Source organism: Bactrocera tryoni, chromosome 3 (genome assembly GCF_016617805.1).
Source record: "Bactrocera tryoni isolate S06 chromosome 3, CSIRO_BtryS06_freeze2, whole genome shotgun sequence".
Classification (NCBI taxonomy): domain Eukaryota; kingdom Metazoa; phylum Arthropoda; class Insecta; order Diptera; family Tephritidae; genus Bactrocera; species Bactrocera tryoni.
In genome coordinates this window covers 39,841,025-39,862,593 of record NC_052501.1, presented here as the reverse complement: position 1 = coordinate 39,862,593, position 21,569 = coordinate 39,841,025, and the positions used below count along the sequence as shown (strand labels likewise).

General features: G+C 34.0%; 2 protein-coding genes across 2 annotated transcripts; both read left to right on the top strand.

Annotated features, from left to right (window-relative positions):
• Positions 1 to 5,587: 5,587 nt before the first annotated feature.
• On the top strand, positions 5,588 to 6,058 carry LOC120772039 (neuropeptide-like protein 31). The gene has a single exon (XM_040100410.1). The coding sequence runs from the start codon at positions 5,797 to 5,799 to the stop codon at positions 6,055 to 6,057; it is 261 nt and encodes an 86-aa protein (XP_039956344.1). The 5' UTR covers positions 5,588 to 5,796; the 3' UTR covers position 6,058.
• An 11,578-nt stretch (positions 6,059 to 17,636) lies between these two features.
• LOC120772855 (histidine-rich glycoprotein-like) lies at positions 17,637 to 18,211 on the top strand. The gene has a single exon (XM_040101671.1). The coding sequence runs from the start codon at positions 17,721 to 17,723 to the stop codon at positions 18,096 to 18,098; it is 378 nt and encodes a 125-aa protein (XP_039957605.1). The 5' UTR covers positions 17,637 to 17,720; the 3' UTR covers positions 18,099 to 18,211.
• The last annotated feature ends 3,358 nt before the right edge of the window (positions 18,212 to 21,569 follow it).

Below are 21,569 nucleotides of genomic sequence, written 5' to 3'. Positions count from 1 at the left end.
TGTAACTGAAATAAAGTTTAGATAATTTTTAATTAATTGTTCAATAATTTCAGCTATAGTAGTTAAACTCCATTTTACAAACTCCATCAGATGTTCTGGTCTTCTTCGAAATCACTACTCTCAATATGTTTGTTTTCTTCTTGCTCAGCTAATTCCTTAGAAGGACTAGCTCTTGTTTCTTGAACTATTTCAATCACACTTCTACATTTACCTTATCTAAACCGGATCTATTTCTAATCTCATTATTTTATCCATATCAGCAGAGTATCTTCGCTCTTAGTACATTCAGTCGAATGTTCTTCCATGATCCTTAAAATATATCTCTGTTAAAACCATTGTATTTCTGTTACCTCATTCCATGAAAAGCTATTGTTTTCTACAGCATTCACGGTATTGTAGTTTTTCTGAAATTCTCTTACTGATTGCTTCCCTTTTCCGTCTACTTTTTCAAACCTGTAATGTTCGCCGGAAGAAGTAAGCCTAAAAATTGAATATAACACTTTGGCATAATTCTTAGTGGAATTTCCGGGTCAAATTAAGGCCGTGCTCAGTCAAAAAGTAACATATACGTGAAATAATCTCAACTAAAAAGATAAAATTTAATATGTACATATATTGAGTATATGAGGAATATATCAGCTAATATAATACTTTCCGATCCTCTGGGATCATTATATTAGCTAGCAAATATAATTTGTACTAAAACTGGTCCGTTTACTTTTATAAAAATATCCCACATATTTGCGAAAATCAGAAGTCAATATATAAGGAATTTTGGGGCTGGGAGACAAGCTGCACTGATTCCATTAATAGTACGAACTACTGATATACTACACGAATTTATATCGGGCGGCATGAGTGCTTGCACAAGCTTGTATTTTGTACACTTTCAATTTCAGATTTCGATGTAAAATGAGCCAAGTTGTTCCATAAGTTAGTCCAACGATGAACGGCGCCGAATCGACTCTCCACGGTCTTCATGTGCACTCTCAGCTACGGGTGCTATATATTTTCGCATAGTACGCTCAGCTGTTCGATTATGTTGACCATAAGCTGAGCGAAGCGCGAGAAACACCTTCTTTACCATGATGATCTCCAGTCAAAAGAACTGGCGGCTAAAACACATTAGAAACTCCAAAAAGTTTGCGGAGATGCTGACCATTGTGAAAGGACGTGCCGTAATTTTTAATTCACGACCGACCGCATGAAGGAAGGCCAAAAACCGTTGAAAACGGTGAATCAGAGACATTGCACGATGAGGGTCCATGTCAATTGCAAGAAGAGTTTACTTCAACATTGGGAGTAACCCGCCAAGCCATTTCAAAGCGAATCAGACTCAGGTTACCCAGCCCGTTAAAACTTACTTGAAAATGCTTAAATTGGAAGTTCTACTCCATATTGCAGTGGATATTGCTCCACCGATTAATAATTGTTCCGTTCGATAGCATATGGCTCAGAAGCAGACGACATCGCAAAATGGCTTGAATCATACATGGTATCACCAGATCAACAGTTTTATCGTAATGATATTCGATCTTTGGCATAAAGATGGGAAAAAGTTCTGAGTAGCGATGGACTTCGAACAATAAAGTTTTAACCATTTCCTAACAATAAAATTGCGTTTTCGATAAAAAAAAACTATCCAAAACTTAGTTACGAACTTAATAAAAGACACTATTTGTGCAAACTTTTATTTCAATAACGTTATCGATTCTGAATTCAAATGCTTTAAATTGAAAGATTCAAATTTAATTTAAATTTGTGTTATATGGGTCTAGTCTTGGCTGGATTTCGCTCATCTTTAATGTATAAAATGGGAATTTCAATTTGCACTCACCCTCGCGCGAGTCTTTAAAAAAGAAAAGATGTATTTGTGAATTTAAAACAAGAAAAAACGTTAACTTCGGCTCACCGAAGCTAATATACCCCTCACAGGTGCATTACTTTTAGTAACTATGTGTTCAGTTTGTATGGAAGCTATATGATATAGTAATCCGATCTGAACAATTTTTCGGAGATTACATTGTCAAATGTGAAAGTTTTCCATACAAGCCCTTGATTCGGATCGTTCAGTTTGTATGGTAGCTATATGCTATAGTTAACCGATCTGAACAATTTTTTCGGAGATTACGTTGTTGCCTTAGAAAATAATCTATACGAAATTTGTTGAAGATACATTTTCAAATGTGAAAGTTTTCCATACAAGAACTTGATTCCGATCGTTCAGTTTATATGGCAGCTATATGTTATAGTGGTCCGATATCGGCCGTTCCGATAAATGAGCAGCTTCTTGAAGAGAAAATGACGTTTGCAAAATTTCAAAGGGATATAAATAACATAGGTATATACAGACGGACGGACAGACAGACAGGTATATAAACTTTATAGGGTCTCCGACGCTTCTTTCTGGGTATTACAAACATCGTGACAAACTTAATATACCCTTTTCAGGGTATAATGACCAATTTATTTTGAATGATCCTTTATTTACAGAACAACAGCTTAATAACCCATCGCGTCGAACTGTGTTGGATCGCTGTAAATCGGCGCGGGTGGAACGATGTCGAACGTAGCAAGTGTGGCACAGTGTCGAATAGAAAGGCCAAAATGGATCTTGATGTGCAAAATGCACGCTGATCAACGCATTCATTTGATCCGTGAGCGCCGTGGGGTAAGGCTGTCACACACCGGACTTTGTTAGTTATTAGATAGTTGTCATCTGCGGTGGTGATATTCAATTTGTCCCCAGGTGTTGTGTATTTCTCAGGGCAGTTGAGTTGTGCTACGGTGCGCCAGTTTTTCTCGGAGTGGGGGAGGCTTAACTCATTTACCAAAAGCCATTCCGTTCCACACAGTAAAATTTAATGCTTCGGACGTATTAGGTAGGGACTTTTCGTACTTATAGTAGCTTTAAATATAACTGTTGTATGAGGATTGAGTGTAGTTATACCCCGATATCAGCTACTTACTATACGGTTGACATAGCATTAGTGGTTTGTGAGATCAGACTTATTAGGGAGTGTGACCATGCCCTCATAGTTTCATATTTTCATTTGATTTATTTCAGGCAGTTAGTCGGAATTCAACTCGTCCTACATATCGTCATTTACATATCATCGACATGTCTATTTGTATATCTATCCTGATTAGTTTCAAGTGCTTAAAAAAACATAATACTCTGCAACAACATAATGCGATAGCATAAAAATTAAATAACATAAGTGTACTCTCAGAATAAATATAATATGTAAGTTATAAATTTATCATTTATTTATTTATTTAGCCGGATTCATGTAAGAGGCAGACACACGTGTCTAAATGCGGTCAAGAACCCTACAGTCGTTGGTATTCCCAAACTGTATTATTTATTTCTGATTGTAATGTTTATTACACATTATAGATAGAACTTTATTATTTATTTTACTATATACTTTTACGAACAATAAATCATCCAAGTAAAATGTCTAAATAAAGCGATCTGTGTTCAATTGCTATCCAATAATCATTCGTATGTTTTTGTTCTGCTTGATTTAATTAAAATTTATATGCTTTCAAGCACATCAAAATTAATTGTTTATCCGGTCGACATATGAAAGCGTCTAAGCATTTAATTGCGAAGCAGAATTCTGATAATCTTTTAACTCGCTGAAGTTTTCTAATTTTTTAATTAGATTTCACAAGTTACTATATGCACTATTGCTGTCTTCTGGTAAAGAGAATTATATTTTTAAAATAGAAGCAACTTTTAAACTCAGAGTTTAATTCTAAAAAAGTATTTTCGGACTGAAAAAAAGTGGAATGAATCAGCGATAACCTTTTATGTGCGAGGCGTTCTTACTCTGAGTTTACACGACTTTTCACATTGCACATTACGGGAGCGCTAATTATTACGTTGGTATAAAATTATTGAAAAATTGAAGTTATTTTGAGATTTATATTTTACTTATAACAAGTGGTCGCTGTTGTTAGGAATAGCAAAATGGGCTTGTTGTATGGTACATATTTTCCATAACATTCAATCCCTAGAATGATGTTTGGTTGATCTCCAGTGGCATCACTAATAAAATACAATACTTAGAACATATTACACAGATAATGATTTTATTTTTAATTTGCTTAATATTTAAAAAAAAATGTCTAATAAAATATATTCACAAAAAAAATATTTTTTCAGTTTGCATTATACAAATCAGAATCATTGCAGTTATCTAAATAAAACTTTGCACAAATGGCATACTCTTCAGCTTTCAACCAAAAAATTTTAAATTTTTGAAATCCAACTATAACCTTTCAAGCAAACATGAACCAAATATATGGACCCCAGTACAAATGGCTGATTTTTCGCCGTATATATCGGTCAATCTGTGAGGTATGTTATTGAAATTCGGGCTTTATTTCCTTGACAAAAATGTATTCCCATAAACCATTCCAAAACATTTTTCAACGTCCAGTGGAAGAAACCAGTACCTTCCGTACCTTAATATAAAGTTTTGTCAACACCACAAGGTATGTACTTCCTCGGCTTTGATTCTTGCGAGTTTCTAGAATATGAAATGTTAGTTTGAACCAAAACTGCCCCTCCTTACAAGTCACTTGTTCTTTTTTGTTGTATTTAAAATTTATATTTTTTCCCCAAATAATTTACATATAAACTAACCTATATTTTTAGTTGGGTCAAACAAGACACAGTGTGCTAAATTTAATTGAAATCTGTTCAGAAATTAATTAGCTAGCGCCGGGCAAAACATGACAAGTTATTCTTATATATGTGCATAGATTGTATGTATGTAGATTGTAGTGGAATTGTCTGTTTCTCAAGCATGCCTTTCTGCTTATTAACAGCAACAGATTGTGTGAAATGAGCCTCGTCATCAATAATTGAAACACAATCGTAAATGCAAAGCATGCCGATTTTGGAGAATTTTTTCATCTTATCCGTGATAAGTACTCAGTTAAGATTTTCAAAATATTCATAGCCAACTCAAACTGAAGGAAGTGCTATAGTGCTATAAAAGTTGTTGTAGCCTCTTCGAAGATTAGTTATCATTTTACGTACTATTAACAATTATTCCAAAATTAGTTGTAGTAAAACAGCAAGTGAGTTGTCATTATAATTTGTCACCCTGAGCGTAGCTTAAAGGAAACCCCCTCAAATATGCTGCCGTGCTTCAATTGACCAATTCTCAGAAATTATTGAGGCATTCAAGTAAAACGTCTGTCACTTGGATTACATGAAGCATCATTAAGTTTTAACTGATCGCTTTCATTCATTAACAGACGTCAACTCAATGCGATGCATGAGTTGTGTTGTTGAACTGCGCAGGTGATAGCGGTGATACATTACTAAATGAGAGAGCGAAAATCCAAATCGCCACAAATGAGAAGTTGACACCGCTCAGGGGTGTTGGCAGTAAACAACAGCCGCCCCCAAATCAAATAGTTGTTTTTGCCGTTTGAGTTGTTTTTGTTGCTATTGCATGACATAACAGTCTGTAAATTACTAGGCGCATCTGATTACTTTTACTTGTTCAATTTCAATTTATATACTTGTACATTTTCTCTATAAAACAACAATCACGTTCGAGATTCACTCCAAGTAATGTACATTTCGCCAATTTTTTATTTTATTTAGTTTAATAAAATGATTTGTAATCCTATATGCAAAGCTATTTTACGAAGTGTTGACAAAAATCAACTGCAATTTTAGTATATAAAAGTAAAGAGCTATTCCGAGACTCTTTTACAGTAATTTCCTTAGCCTTCGGCATTTGCTTAGTACTGGTACTGTTCGTGGTGATGCTGGTCGGCACCACCGGTAATCCCGTCGGCAATGCTGTGCTTAATTTTGAGATAGCCAATCAACCGTTAACTTTGTTTGATGTCGACGCACAGCAAGGACATGAGAATGAAGGCGATCGCTTGGCGCGGGGCTACAGTGGCTACCGTTGTGGTTATGGTGGTTATCGTGGCGGTTATGGTGGATATCGCGGCGGTTATGGTGGATATCGCGGCGGATATGGTGGATATGGCGGTCGTCATAGTGTTCATTATGGTTAAAGTGACGAGATATATACAAAAAAAATGTGTATGTTTAATTTAAATTGTGAAATTAAAAATGTGATTTGCCATGCTACAAAAATAAATATAACGAAGATTTATAAGAATTTGTTGTATTTTAGAGAAAACATCTACAATTTTGAGATGTTATTAAGGGGTTAGGGGTAGTTAGAATTTTCAAAAAATTAATTATTTTTTGCATTTTCGTTAAGTGTAATATCTTAAAAATATTCTCTGAAAAGTTCACGTTGATCCGATAATTAATTTTTGAGTTATTCGACAAATAACAAAGCTTGCTAAAAATGCTTTAAACGCGTTTTCCCCAAAACTATGTTTTTTGAACCGGTGACAACTGTAACTCGAAAACCGTTCAGTAGATTTTAATGCAATTTATGCAGCTTTTAGAATACATAAGAAACTCGTTCCCGATTGAAGGATTTTTATATTTTCGAAAATTTCGATTTTTTAAGACCAATTAACTGTTGATTTTTTCGCAAAAATTTCTTGAGGCCGCCATTTTGTTAATTTTGAAAATAAAAAACCCTTCGATCTGGTCCTAGTTTATCTATTTATAAAACTAATTTTTTCTGTCCGATTGATTTTAGATGAATATCCAAGGACTTATGCTTGTCACCGCAAGTACTTTTTTTGGAACAGGGTCAACACAAACAACTATAACTTTGGAAATTAATTTTTTTTTGAAATTTTCGTGACTTCACGTAAACACATCCTATAATAATGCCATATTACTACTTTTGTAAAATAACATGATTTAATAGCAAAACAAAAAAAATACTGAACATTTTTTCATGCCTCTGACTACCCCTAACCCCTTAAGAGAGGGATAGAGGGGGGGGTTTAAAAGCAAAAAAAGATATATTTGTGTATTTTTTGCGGCGACATGAGTAATATAATTTTATTAAATTTAATTACATATTATTGTACAACTTTTGAAGTATATTAGACAAAATTTCCAATAAAAGATATTAATAAATAAGCCTGTGGCGGTGGATCTCCAGAAGCGCTTGGAAAAAAGTGGTGACTATTATAACTCGTTACCGAATCATCTGAAACAAAAAAATCGGTATGCTTTTGTTGCAGTACTTGGAAGTGAAAAGCGCGATTTTAGCTCAAAAAATCGCGGTTAATTTGTTAATAGAAAATAGAAAAAAATGGAAAAAACTCCATCTGATTACTTGTTGATTTATGTGAAGAAGTAATGTTCAAATTTTCAAAAGGATCAGGTTCAGTAGATTTTGAGTTCTAATGTTTACGAATTTCAAAAATAAAATTTTCGGGAAAATCAATTTGAAGTTTTTTATACATCAAAAGTCAGGTATTACGGCCGGTCGTTTAAAACGCTGTAACTCCGATATTTTGACTATAATTGACTCAAAATTTGTACACAATATTGGTCGTTTAAAAAACAATAAAAAAGATGCAAAAAAAAAAATTGAAACCTAAAGCTAATGGTTAATAGATAAAATCGGGTCGATACTATCCTAAACTGCATTTTACTACATATAATTGTTTTAATTTTTCTAACAAACAAAATGTTCGGTTACATCCGAACTCAACACTTCCTTACTTGTTGTGTTTCAGTTTTTTGTATTGTAAAACTTTCCATATTTTATATCATTAAATTAAGCACCAGAGAGTAGTTAGTATTTAATTCGTTTTGAATATTACTGTCAACCGAGAAATTATTGTATTTTCAGATATGCCTATTTCCAAAGTAAATCTGAAGCTCCAAAATTTCCTATTGCATAAAATAATGCCATAGAATCCAGTAGGTCAATAATATCATGATTTCAGTATTCAGCCGTGTAAACATATGGATGAACAGCTAAGCTATATAGTTTTTTTTAACTTCTTCTTAGTATTAGGTCTTTTTGTCATTACGTGATTGATCATACGAAGAAAGATTCTTCCAAAATTGGCCGCTTAACATATTAATATATAAGTATTTTAGATTCCAAGGGCTTATGTTTGGATTGGTTGTGCTTTATTTGTGATTTTAAATTTACGGTATCTTTAGTGTTAGTTAGTAGTCTAACTTTCAAGAATATATATATATATATATACTATATATCAAAAGAGTGTCGAGACATAACAAACGAGAAGCGCCAAGAAATCACTGACAGGAATTAAAAAGCACTAAGTACCTTTTACAGACATATCGTTTATTCTATACAGCATTTTTTAACAAGTATCATTATTAGGAATATCGTGTCATTTTTAGTAAAACTATTAGTCCTTCCTATATGTCCGCTTAACCGTAAATAGTAGCAGGATAGGCTGCGTGGTAAACTGGATAGGTAGCAACAGGTACTGGAGCAACAGTGCGGTATACAGGGTACACAGATCTATAGACCGGATTGCTGACACCGTAACTAACAACGGGATAATAGCCACGCTTCTGACGCACATGTGAATCCGTTACTGCTGCTGCATCTTGCTCTAACGGTGCCTCGTTGATGTCCTCACTTCCGGCCGGGTAGCAGTACGCCGACGCCAAAATGACGGTGAATAGCAGAAATGCAAACAATTTCATTGTGGATTAAAAATAAAGATGTGTTTTGAGTTCCTCAAAGTAAATAATCACTAGAGTGTCGAAAGAATTCTAATGAAGCATCAGCGCTGAAGCTCAGTTTTATACTAATCAAACGGAAAACCGAATTTTGTTATTTTTAGCCAAGATTTCTTTTTTAATTCTTAACGCTTTTTAATGCAAATAAAAATTTGTAGTTTTGGAATTCTATTTACAACTTTGAGGCAACTTCTTTGGAAATTGCAGATATTGCTTTTTTGTGAATATCTTCTTTGAAGCGAATAATGGAGCGAACTGCGCACTTCGCCAACAATGAGTGGAATAAAATACAAAAGAATTGGAAATAGTGTGATTTCATAGCTAGCGCATCTGTTGGTATCTAGTTTTGCGAATATGTATTAGTAAAGTTTTTGTAAACAATAGTTTGTTTATAGGTCTAGTCGCGAATTTTGTGTTTATTTTTGGTTCATTCAAACTAAAGTACTAAAGAATCGGAGGTTCTAATGGTATTCAAAGCTTAAAGCTTTTCAAATGGCCTGAGGCTTAGAATTCACGAAAAAAAAATTAAAATATATTAGTAATAAGGAAGTTATAAGATTTTAATTTTGTCTTAATACAACCAGAATTTCGAATAAGGAGGCTATAAATGAGGCTATGGGCGTAGTGTAACGACACGTAAATCAACGACGCGAAGCTCCTAATATACATAATTCTCAAAGATCCGCATTTGATAGCATTGAACGAGATAATTATTTAGATATATGACACATAAGAGTTCGGAAATTTGCTACGCAATGAATTGCGGTAATACTTTCTGAACCAAAATTTTAAGTGCTTGAAATTCAAAAACTTTGATTAAATAATATTCTTCAACAAAAATAAATTAAGATTTCGGCTGCAGCGAAGCTATATTGAAAGTTTTTTTTTTTTGGATTATATTGGGAAGTCAAAAAAGTCTTTTCGTCTTTTGTCAATAGATGTCGTTGCAGTCGTAAATCTCCAGTGATTGGTAGCATACCATATAGTGTTGGAAAGATGGGATTTTAAGCTTCACTCAATATAAAAAAAATTAAATTCCGAAAAGTTGAAAAAAGTTGTAGTTGTTTAAATTTAGTGAAAATAATGAAGAAATTCGCTAATTTTGAAATTTTTGTATAAAAATGGGAAGAATGAGAAGATAAAAGTCGATGTAATTATGGAAAAGATTGACCAGGACCGTCACATAAGCAGCCGTGATATCGCTAAGGAACTTAATATTCATCATCAAATGGTTTTGAACTGTTTAAAAAAGAAAAGCTCGATGTTTGGGTACCACATGAATTGTCTGTGAAAAATTTAATGGACCGAATTAACGTCTGCGATTCTTCGCTGAAACGTAATGAAATCGAACCATTTCTGAAGCAAATGGTAACAGGTTACGAAAAGTTGATAAAATACGACAATACGAAAAAGATCATGATCCAAGCGTTGTGAAAAAATGACAAAAAGGACTCGACCAAAATGGTACATATTTGGTTTATTAAAAATTATTAGAAATAGAAAAAAATAAGTTGAAGTTTGATTAGTAATACGAAAAGACTACCTAATATGATAATATATCTAAAAAACATTGTCCTGCAGTATTGTCCAGGTCCACGCTATAATCTTCGAAAAAAATTTCCACATCAGATCACAACATCATATAACTGACATATAAACGGTATGACCAAAATCAATTTTCTTTTTTATGAAAGGTTTTCTGCACACTTAATATATGCTTCCATAAGTATATTTTAGCAGCTTAACTAAAACTTATTCTTGTTTAGATACAAAATAACTACATTAGAAAATACTAATTAATGGAAGTTGGTCAACTCATAAAACAGGTAGAAATTGGTTGGTTACACATACCTTGTTGTTGCTTTTAAATCTCAAAATTAGAATAAGAATAAAAAAGGTTATAAGGTATTATAGAATATAAAAGGTTATGAATGTTTAATGGTATCTACACAAAATGGTAACATTTAACTCAGTGCAAATACACAAACAGTTTACATATAAAAACTTTATTAAATGATAGCGATCATCCCTTTAGAGCTAATTTTTATTATAGACATCTTTTTTTTAACCCCAAAATATAGTCGACCTTCATCTATTATAGTATATCTTATTGGAAGCGTTGATGAACAAGTTCCGGAGTACAATCCTGATTTTCTGATTGATTTGGATGCTTTGATACAGGCATGTGCAATGACTTTATGTTGGATGGGTCTGTTGGTCGAAGACAAGTTTGACTATTGGGTAGTGAGTTTGAACTTGGATATAAGGTCAATTGTAGCCATTATTCCTTGGTTCGAAGTCATTGGTATAGCAAATGGTTTATGACTGGGTTCTTGTTTAGCTCAACCAAATAGCAGTCTCCCATACGTTACACAACATTTAGGTGGAATCCAGGCATAATGGTAATGCGGTAGTTGAATGTGTTGTGTAGCAAGTAGCTCCGTCTTGTTGGAACCAGGTGTTTTTTCAAAATCAATTTCTTCCAATTACAGCCATAAAAAGTTGGTTTTCATCGATCTATACCTCTCTCCACTGACAGTAAATGTGTCACCAGCGTCATGCTTTCACCAGACCAAAAACCACACCAAACTGACAATTTAGGTGAATGTTGTTCATGAATAAGTTGTGGATTTTCTTTGCACCTGAATCACCACTAAAATGAATGTGGGCCTCAAGCCTTAAGCCTCAAGCCTGCAAGCCCAAATCCTTTTCTAAAATCAGCCAAAAAAACAAAAAAAAAAAAGACTTGATCAATATGTTGAGGTATATTAAGGGGTTACATGGGTTACATCTTATTAAGTTTTACAACACCTCTAGAATATTTTCCTAAATTTTCAAGTTGGTCCCAATAATGGTTTCGCATTTTTAATTTTTCTATAAAAATGTCACCCAAAAATCTAATTTTCATTTTTTTTCCTTCGTCCAAGTTCTAAGTTACGGTTTTAATAAAACTTTTTTCGCTTTAGATGATCTTATAAGGAGTTATCCTGCCAACGCGGGCGCATCATTTATCACAGGGGTCGCCGGAAATGGCGTCGCGATGACCGAGTTTAAAATATATGTTTCCAAAAATTTCAGGACTTCTTTGTTAATATTGTCTGTAACAATAAAAAACAATATTAATAAATGTTTCATTTTTAATATGAGAAAAAAATTTTGAACATAGGCTGATTTTTAACCGAGGAAACTGATGTAAACCCCTAAGGGGGTCATAGCTTGTGTATCTCAAAAACGGCGTCACCGAATTGCTTTAAATTTATAGAGTATACTCATCACATATAAGGGAAACGTCTCTTATGAATAAAAAAAAACTTATAACAAGAAACAAAAAAAAAATAATAACAAAATACGTAAAATTTGGTACTTTTTCCAAATGGCTACAAAAAGCCCAATTTTTGGTATATTCATTTGGTAAAAGATCATGCCCTGTACTTAAGCTTATAGATTTAAGCAGAAAAGTTTTGTTTCAGATAAGTTATGTTATACAGCCTGAATTATTAAGGAAATGAGGTCCATTTTTTCGAACTGGGGCTGTCTAGAACGCTATAAATCATGTTCACGACAATATTTTTTAGCATAAAATTTATATTTATACTTTCGAAATTTATATTAAAAAATGGTACTAAACTTAGTTCAATCCTTTTACTGGCCGTGAAAATCCTAAAAAGCAGCCGTCACATGGAATGACCACCTTAATGAAACTTAGAGAGCATTTTTTTCTGGTAATCATTTTGAGTAATGCTAAAATGTAAAAAATCTGGTCAATACTCATATATACCTAATAGATGAATATTTTGTAAGCAAGAAAATTACAAACTGAATTATCTTGTGTGAATTTAAGTACAGGAGAATGTTAATCCAATCAGTCTGGACCTTTTTTTCCTCAAATATATATTGTATAATGATATCCGGCTTTCCAGCTGACTTTAAACCGTTTAGGTTGGTCAAAAATAGTTTAGCGCTGTATATGAATGAATTTGGTGTAGACCTTGAACGTTATATCCGTTATATAATGAATTTCGGTTCTTCTGTTCTTTTCAAATGACTTTAATTCAATAAATATGACAATGAAACTTATTTGGCATATAATATAACCTAATAAAATACCAAATTTGATTGTAAGAGGAATACACACGTGTTTATAAACGACCAATGGACAGTTCACTTGTTGGTATTCCCAAGCCTTTTAATTTATTCGCACGTGTATTAAACAATCATTTCAAAAGTTATAAATTGTACAGACTCTCCCACACATACTTTCTCGTTACTGCGTGTGGTCATTAAAAATGAAATAAATTCGATTACATTTTTTTGTATTATTGTTATTTTTTGTTTAATTTTTGTAAAAAATCATTTGCTATATATTTTACTTTCTCTGCTCCTGAAAAATAACTTATTGAGTGAGAGCTTCCCTGTAAACGATATTTGCTGTTAATTTATTTTGTGCCAGCTATATATGTAAATTGATTTTCAGGACCTCCGACCCGCGATAGACCAGCATACAGTTGGCCATTAGTAAAACTTTCTTTTCGTGGGTCAATCCCTACTAATTCGAAAGTTTGGCCTTAGGACTTGTTTATGGTTAGAGCGAAAGATTGGGATTGGCAGATCACTTGGGATCATCGGCATCTATCCAAATTTCTAAATTTTGGACTATTTCGCATAGAGACTCATCCAAAAGAAAATTGTAATTATTGCTTAACTTGGAGTGGGAAAATATCTTCCCCAAGTTTAGGCAGTTGCTGTGGAAAGTCACCATTAGTGATTTTGTATTTTCAATCCAAGTCCATAAGCGCGACGTTACGTATATTAGGCATTCTTTAATTCGCGTACCTATGTTAATGACAGAAAGAGTCTGTCGAAAATCTCAAGCAAATACAAAAGTTTTCCCGCCCATGAGAGCAGAGGAATTACCAAGGTCTTTTATTGTTCTGTCCGCGTCCTCTATATGCTCTTTATGGCTCAGGGTACATGCATCCCACATAATTAATAAGGCGTCTTGCAATAGTCTACCAAGAGGCACATTTTTGCGGATAGAACATATTGTTTTTTGTTCATAAGTTATGGATAGCGGAAGTTTAAAAGTTGAATGAGCAGTTTTTCCATCCTTTAGAAGAACTACAGCAATTCCTGACTAAGCAACTGCTAATGCTATCTTTCTTGATTGTCTTATTTTAGCAAGTATAAAATTTGCAAGAAATGTCTTGCCAGTACCAGTGTCTTTGAAATTTTCTCATAATTTTAATGGTTCCGAAGGTTTACAAAATAAAAGTATGACGACAAACAACTCTCTTTTCTGGTAAACCTCTGTCACGGCAAGCTGGCTGATAGCTTTTTCAAGAACTCCGTCTACGTTTTTTAAGTAATCGAATGAGGTTGGACCGCATACGTGATGTTGTTACATCTTAAGAAAAAACACTCTGAAGGATGCACAACGTAGACTCTACCTTAACCGGGTTTTTTTTATGCCTGGATGACCAAGTATGTCCTCACCACGTTTTCTTCTTTAAATTTGTTATTAGCCCATATGTAGTACAAGGGGTTTTTGTCTGATAGCGAGGCTGCGTTGCTGGTATAAGTCTTTGTCTTGCTTATTTCTAACAAAATTCTAAACTTTAGCAAAATTTGTTGATTCATGCAAGTTATTTCTCTACTCCATTTTTCAGTTTGTAACAATTTGGTAACACAAGCCTCCACCTCACTTTGCTATATATTAGGGTTGCTTCATTTTTATGAAATCGGCACATCTAATTCGTACGCGCCAAATATGTACGAATTGCATGTCAAAAATGTTAACAAAGAGAGACATCTTTGACTTGGTATTGTATATTTTGCTCAAACCTTTCAGAATTTACTCGCCCTTATCAGTATGTTGCAGCTTGGCAAAATGCTCAACAACAATCTCTGTCTAAATTTAACATTTTCTGTTATAAGTAATGATTTATTTTTGAATCTACGCTCGTAAGTCGGTTAAAAAGGAACATTATTTGATTTTTTTTTGTTTACACAGCATTCTCATTGGACTCACTTCAACATGGTTCAGGCCATTTTTCTTTCCATGTAACGGTTTAGTCAGCTGTAGCGAACAGACAAAAATCCAAATTATTTTTATACTCTCGCAACAATGTTGCTAAGGAGAGTATTATAGTTTTGTTCACATAACGGTTGTTTATAAGTCCTATAACTAAAAGAGTCAGATATAGGGTTATATATACCAAAGTGATCAGGGTGACGAGTAGAGTCGAAATCCGGATGTCTGTCTGTCCGTCCGTCTGTCCGTCCGTCTGTCCGTCCGTCCGTCTGTCCGTCCGTCCGTGCAAGCTGTAACTTGAGTAAAAATTGAGATATCATGATGAAACTTGGTACACGTATTCCTTGGCTCCATAAGAAGGTTAAGTTCGAAGATGGGCAAAATCGGCCAACTGCCACGCCCACAAAATGGCGGAAACCGAAAACCTATAAAGTGTCATAACTAAGCCATAAATAAAGATATTAAAGTGAAATTTGGCGCAAAAGATCGCATTACGGAGGGGCATATTTGGACGTAATATTTTTGGAAAAGTGGGCGTGGCCCCGCCCCCTACTAAGTTTTTTGTACGTATCTCGGAAACTACTATAGCTATGCCAACCAAACTCTACAGAGTCGTTTTCTTCAGGCATTTCCATATACAGTTCAAAAATGGAAGAAATCGAATAATAACCACGCCCACCTCCCATACAAAGGTTATGTTGAAAATCACTAAAAGTGCGTTAACGGACTAACAAAAACGACAGAAACACTAAATTTTACGGAAGAAATTGCAGAAGGAAGCTGCACCCAGACTTTTTTGAAAAATTGAAAATTGGCGTGGCCTCGTCCACTTATGGACCAAAAACCATATCTCAGGAACTACTCGACCGATTTCAATGAAATTCGGTATATAATATTTTCTTAACACCCTGATGACATGTACGAAATATAGGTGAAATCGGTTCACAACCACGCCTTCTTCCAATATAACGCTATTTTGAATTCCATCTGATGCCTTCTCTGTATAATATATACATTAGGAACCAATGATGATAGCGGAATAAAACTTTACACAAATACGGTATTTGAAAAATATGTAAATAACGGATAATGAAATCTCGATTATCACTTTATCATGCGAGAGTATAAAATGTTCGGTGACACCCGAACTTAGCCCTTCCTTACTTGTTATATATTAGATAACAACATAATCGTTCAACACCTCGTTGTTTAGATCTCTATTATTTATTTTACGAACAGTAAATCTTCCAAGTAGAAATTCTAATCAAAACTGTGTTTAGTTGCCAATTTATTGCTTTTGGCTCTGCTTGATTCAATTTCTACGCGTTTAAGCAATTAAAAATTAATTGTTAATCCGGTCGACATATGAAAGCATTTAAGTATTTAATTGCGATCTCATTAGTTACTAAACATGCGCTATTGCTGTCTACTTATAAGAAAAATTATTTCATTAAAACTGTGCAAAGTTCTTATTATTCAGATTTTAATTGTAAACAAATAATTTTTAGACTGAAAAATACAAATTAAATACATCATAGATAACTTTTTATGTACTAAGAGTTTATACGCGTACAGGGTGGGTCATTTAATATGCCGTTATGTTTGAGATATTATTACGGAACACATTTGTATACCCTTTCAGCATGTTGTTTCGACTTTATTAGATTAAAAAACTTCAAATATTTTTCCATAACTCTCGAGCATCTTTATAGGTTTAGCGCATTCTCTTGAATGAACCAGATTTGAAGGCCTGAACAGCCAATCAATGCGAGAACGATAAACGAACGTTAGACGAAAAGGAGTAGACTTAATTTTAACAATAAGTCATAATCAAAAGAGGCTGTGAATCAGACGAAGATAAGTTACGACAAACAAGCACTCGGAATTGTAATTAAATTAAAATGGTATTTCAAAAAAATTTATTTTGTTAAGTTGGTAGGATAGTCTTTAATTTTATGCCAAATATGGGTCAGACCAGTATGTTTTAAGGCGGTACACCTCAGTAGTGCGTTGCGATTTTTACAATGATAAAAATATCTACCAAAGGATTTGCCACAAACGAATTTGCCGAAACGCGTTTTTGCTCGACTGGTTCCGGTAAAGCTGTTTTTTTTTTTCAAAAGGAGTACCATAAACCGCTCACTTTAGACATGCTTGTTCGTGCGAATTCCGATTTTACATTCATGAAGATCATTACAACTGCCAATGAGAAATGAAGCCGACAATAATGTTACTCTCAGTGGGCGATGATTAATGACTTTTTCGTGCCTGATTTGGAGGATGTTGGTCTGGACGACTTTTGGTTCCAACAAAATGACACTACATAGAGGTACATATATGCCGTACAGTCAATAAAACATTCAATTTATTGAATAAGACTTTTGGTTAGCGCGTTATATCATGTAATGAGCCTGTAGCGAAGTCTTCAAGATCGCGCCATTAAAGTTACATACATATATGAAGTCGCTTGTCTACGCGGAACATAGTAACAACTCAAAAACTAATTTAATGTCAAAGTCAGTTAAAATTGAAGTACCGAGATAAACATTTTTACACCCTGTATGCACTTTCAAAAGAATTTTGATTGTTGCGCACTTCATGAATATCGAACAATTTTCTAGTTTTAATTAACAATTATTTATAACAATTTTTACTAAAACTGGTAGTACAACAACACTGAGATCATCATTAAATGAGAGCGTGCAAATCCGAGTCATCGCAAGTGATGGTTTGAGTTGTCAACTGTTGACTGTCATATCTGTAAACTGCTAACTCTAGACTTGCATATTATCTCTATTTTTATAGAACAACAATTACGTTCGATATTTCATTTCAATTAGTTTCCTTTAATATTTATATAATTTAATTTATTATTATATTTTCTAATCTACATAAATATTAATATCTGTCTAAATCTATGAACATCTATTTTAGTATATAAAAGCAAAGCGCTATTCCGAGTATAATCAAACCGTTAGCGGCTGTTCTAGAGGTACTAGCAAATATTCAGAACCGTCCTTGAAAAAAAATAATTCAGCAAAAATGCGTACGTTCGGCGTTTGCTTAGTACTGGTGTTGTTCGTGGCGATGCTGGTCGGCACCAGCGGTAATCCCGTCGGCGATAATGTGCTCACTTTAGAGACAACGGATCAACCGTTAACCTTGTCCGATGTCAACGACAAGCAAGGACATGAGAATGAAGGCGATCGCTTGGCACGGGACTACGGCCACCATGATGGGCATCATGAAAAGCATCATGATGGGCATCATGAAAAGCATGATGATTGGCATGATGAAAAGCATCATGATGGGCATCATGAAAAGCATCATGAAAAGCATCAAGAAAAGCATCATGAAAAGCATCATGATAAGCATCATGAAAGGCATTATGATTGGCAACATGGTGGGCATCATGGTTAAAGTTACTTCAAATTAAAAAAAATATATGCATATCTTTATTTTGAACGGTGAAAGTAAACATTTGATTTAACAAATTATTGAAATAAAACTAAAAAAAAATCTTGCAAGAATAATTTTTGTGTTCTCTTTAAAAATAATCACGAAATATTGTGTAAAATGAAATTTAAAACTCTCAGTATCAGCTAATCCAATGTTAAATTAAATTGCTATCTCAGTGCATAGATCTTTTAGAAGATCAAGGATTTCACTTTGGACTATCTCAACTGTTTTAGTGGATAATATAGAGTCGAAAATATGAGGTCAAAAAACTTTAAAAGACTTAAAATTATATGAAGGTAATTTAAAACCATGAACTGATAATGCGTAAAAAGCAGAAAATTCGAAATTTTTGACCTTTAAATAACTTGTTGACTAACTAACGTTCAACAAAACAAGAAAAACGCTAACATCGGCTGTACCAAAGAGATGCTTAACAGAGTAGCTAGCTGAGCTGAACCTACATCCATCTAAAACATCGTTACTGGTGATTTGTCGAGGAAGTGAATATGACTTCGAAACTGTTCGCACAAAATGTTATTCCAAAAAGGAGCCGAATCCAAAAAAATCACGACAAATTCGGCTAAAAATTATGGCGATGCTAATCGTGTTTCCACAGGGTGACACGGTGAACAAGAAATACTATTTGCCTATTTTGAAGCATCTGCGCAAATAAATTTTCCTTAAAATATGGGGTTTGTGGGCAAAAAATTCATGGATTTATGTTAATCTGGTTTTTTATTGACTTTCGGTCAAACACTTTAATTTAGTATAATCGTGTTCGTGTCATCGCTCAGCCAGAGTGTTCACCATATTTGGCTTTCTGTTACTTTGCTTCTGATTTCAAAACTGAACAATCCGCTTTCGGGAACGTGCCAGGAGTCCTTTGAAGCCATTAATAGTCATTGACTGAAGTCACTGAAGGCTATCCCAGGGAATGCTTATATAAGGCTATGGAAAATTGGTTTAAGTGTTGGCATGTTTCACTTGGATCAGAAAATAATGTTTTTGTCCGTCTGGGTTAAATTTGGTGAAAAAGTAGAGCATCAGAGCCTCCGACAGAAAAATATATTTGACTTAATGAAATTAATTACGTGCCACAGTTTCTTTTTAACTTAGCAAATTCCGAACTTTAATGATATATTATTCGAACGACTTAGAATGCTGCTCTCAATATAGATTGGCGCGATATTACAAATGGATGAAGTCGGCGTTTTACTCGCTTCATTTCTACTCGGAGATATTTTACGCGAGTAAGTGCAACCCACTTTTTCACCACGTGTTAAATGATCTACTTGGATAATATGTACAAACTTTCTTTACAAGAATAGACATCACATAGTGTTAACTCGGTTGCATAAACAACTTTGGAGCCAGGTTGAAGGCCAGTCAGCTGATGTTTGGAGCTGATTCAATGAGGTTTCCCATGTTGAATCCCCCCTGAACTATTGATAAATTCTTTTATATTGACTGAATTTAGAATTTTAACAATAAGTTTCTTTATAATCATTTTTATACAAGTCTCATACCAAGGACAATGAACCACCAAAATAAAAATTATGCTCTTGACGAAGCACGACTTAGAAGTGAAATAATACATTTAAGAAGTTCTGTATACAAAGTCCCTAAACTTGAAACTCTCTAATTGTCTGTTGAGTGAGGCTTTCATTACGAATCCTATCTAGTCAACAAATGTGGAACAGTAACCTGGATTCAGTTTTCGTACATTTTGCAGCATATGTATATTAGCAATAACGCGGCAACTCTTCCAAGGCGACAATCGTCTCGAGCTTTTCTCGCTTAATCCCACAAAAGTTAAATCACACGATCTTGGAGATCAATAAATTAATTATGTCATTAGCTGCATCATATTGCGCCTTTTTGTTGGAGTCAAAGTTCGTTGTCATCAACATCCTACAATTCAGGCAAGAAGAGCACAAACAAAACAAAAAAATCAAGAAACAGCTGCCAAGAGACCAACTCCGAAAAATATGGCCACATTAAAAACAACATGTTTAAAAAGCACTCGTTAATATAGCAATAACAATTAAATTTTAACCCATTTGTGCTGAGGATATATCAAATCAACCGTTTAGAAAACATACACAATTCTTCGAAATATACTAGTATACTTATATCCCTGAAAAGTATACCAGATGTCCCTCGAATTTACTGAGTGGAATTATAAAAGTACTAAATACCATATATTTATCGTTTATTATAACATGCCTTTGTACCACGTATCATATTCAAGAATATCGTATCATTTTTAGAAAATTATAAGTCCTTCATATTTGCCCACTTAACCGTAAATAGTAGCAGGATAGGCTGGTTCGTAAACTGGACAGGTAACAACAGGTACTGGAGCAACAGTGCGGTATACAGGGTACACAGATCTGTAGACCGGATAGCTGACACCGTAACCAACAACGGGATAATAGCCACGCTTCTGACGCACATGTGAATCCTTTACAGCCGCTGCATCTTTCTTCAATGTAATATGATGAATAGTACAAATATTTACAAACAATTTCATTGTGGATTAAAAATAAAGATGTGTTTTTTGTTTCTCAAACTAAACAATCACCTGAGCGTCGAAAGAATTGTAGGGAAAGAGCAGCGCTAAAGCACAGTTTTATACTAATCAAACGGAAAACCGAATTTATTTAAAATTTATTTATTTTGCATTTTCATGCAAATAAAATTTGTTTATTTGGAATTCTATTTACAACTTTGAGTTAACATCTTTTGAAATTGCATATATTGCTATTTTATCATGAATATCTTTTTTCAAGCGAACAATGGAGCGAACTTCGCTCCTAGCCATCAACGAATGGAATAAAATACCAAAAAAATCTAGATGTAAATCTTTCATTCACAAACGCATTTGCTGGTCTCTAGTTCAACGAATAATAGTTTGTTTATAGGTCCAGTCGCGAGTTTTTCTTATATTTTTAGTTCATTTACACTAACTATATGAAGAATCAGACGTTCTTATGGTATTCAAAGCTTGAAGCTTTCTAATGGTCTGAGGTTTAGAATTCGCGAACATAATTTGAATATTTTAGCTACTATAAGAAAGCTATAGAAAAGCGATTTTCGCAAATATTCGCATAATACATATTTAACACACAAATGGGGAGAATAAGGAAGCCAGAACATTTTAACGTAAAAACCTTACGATTACCCTCCAACGCGAAGGCCGCAATCCGCATACATACGTGCGGAATTAGCCGAGCCTGAAAGGCAAGAGAGATTTTAAGCGACGAAATCTAATACTGATTAAAGGTTAGCTAAATTCAAAATTTGGTATACAAATTTTAACAGTAAGGGTCTAAACTGCCTCAAGGCGAGAACCGGAATATTGAATTTAATTTCAGACAGGAGAAAAGAACTGCAAACTGTTCCATTTAAGATTTTTGCTAAAAATGTTAC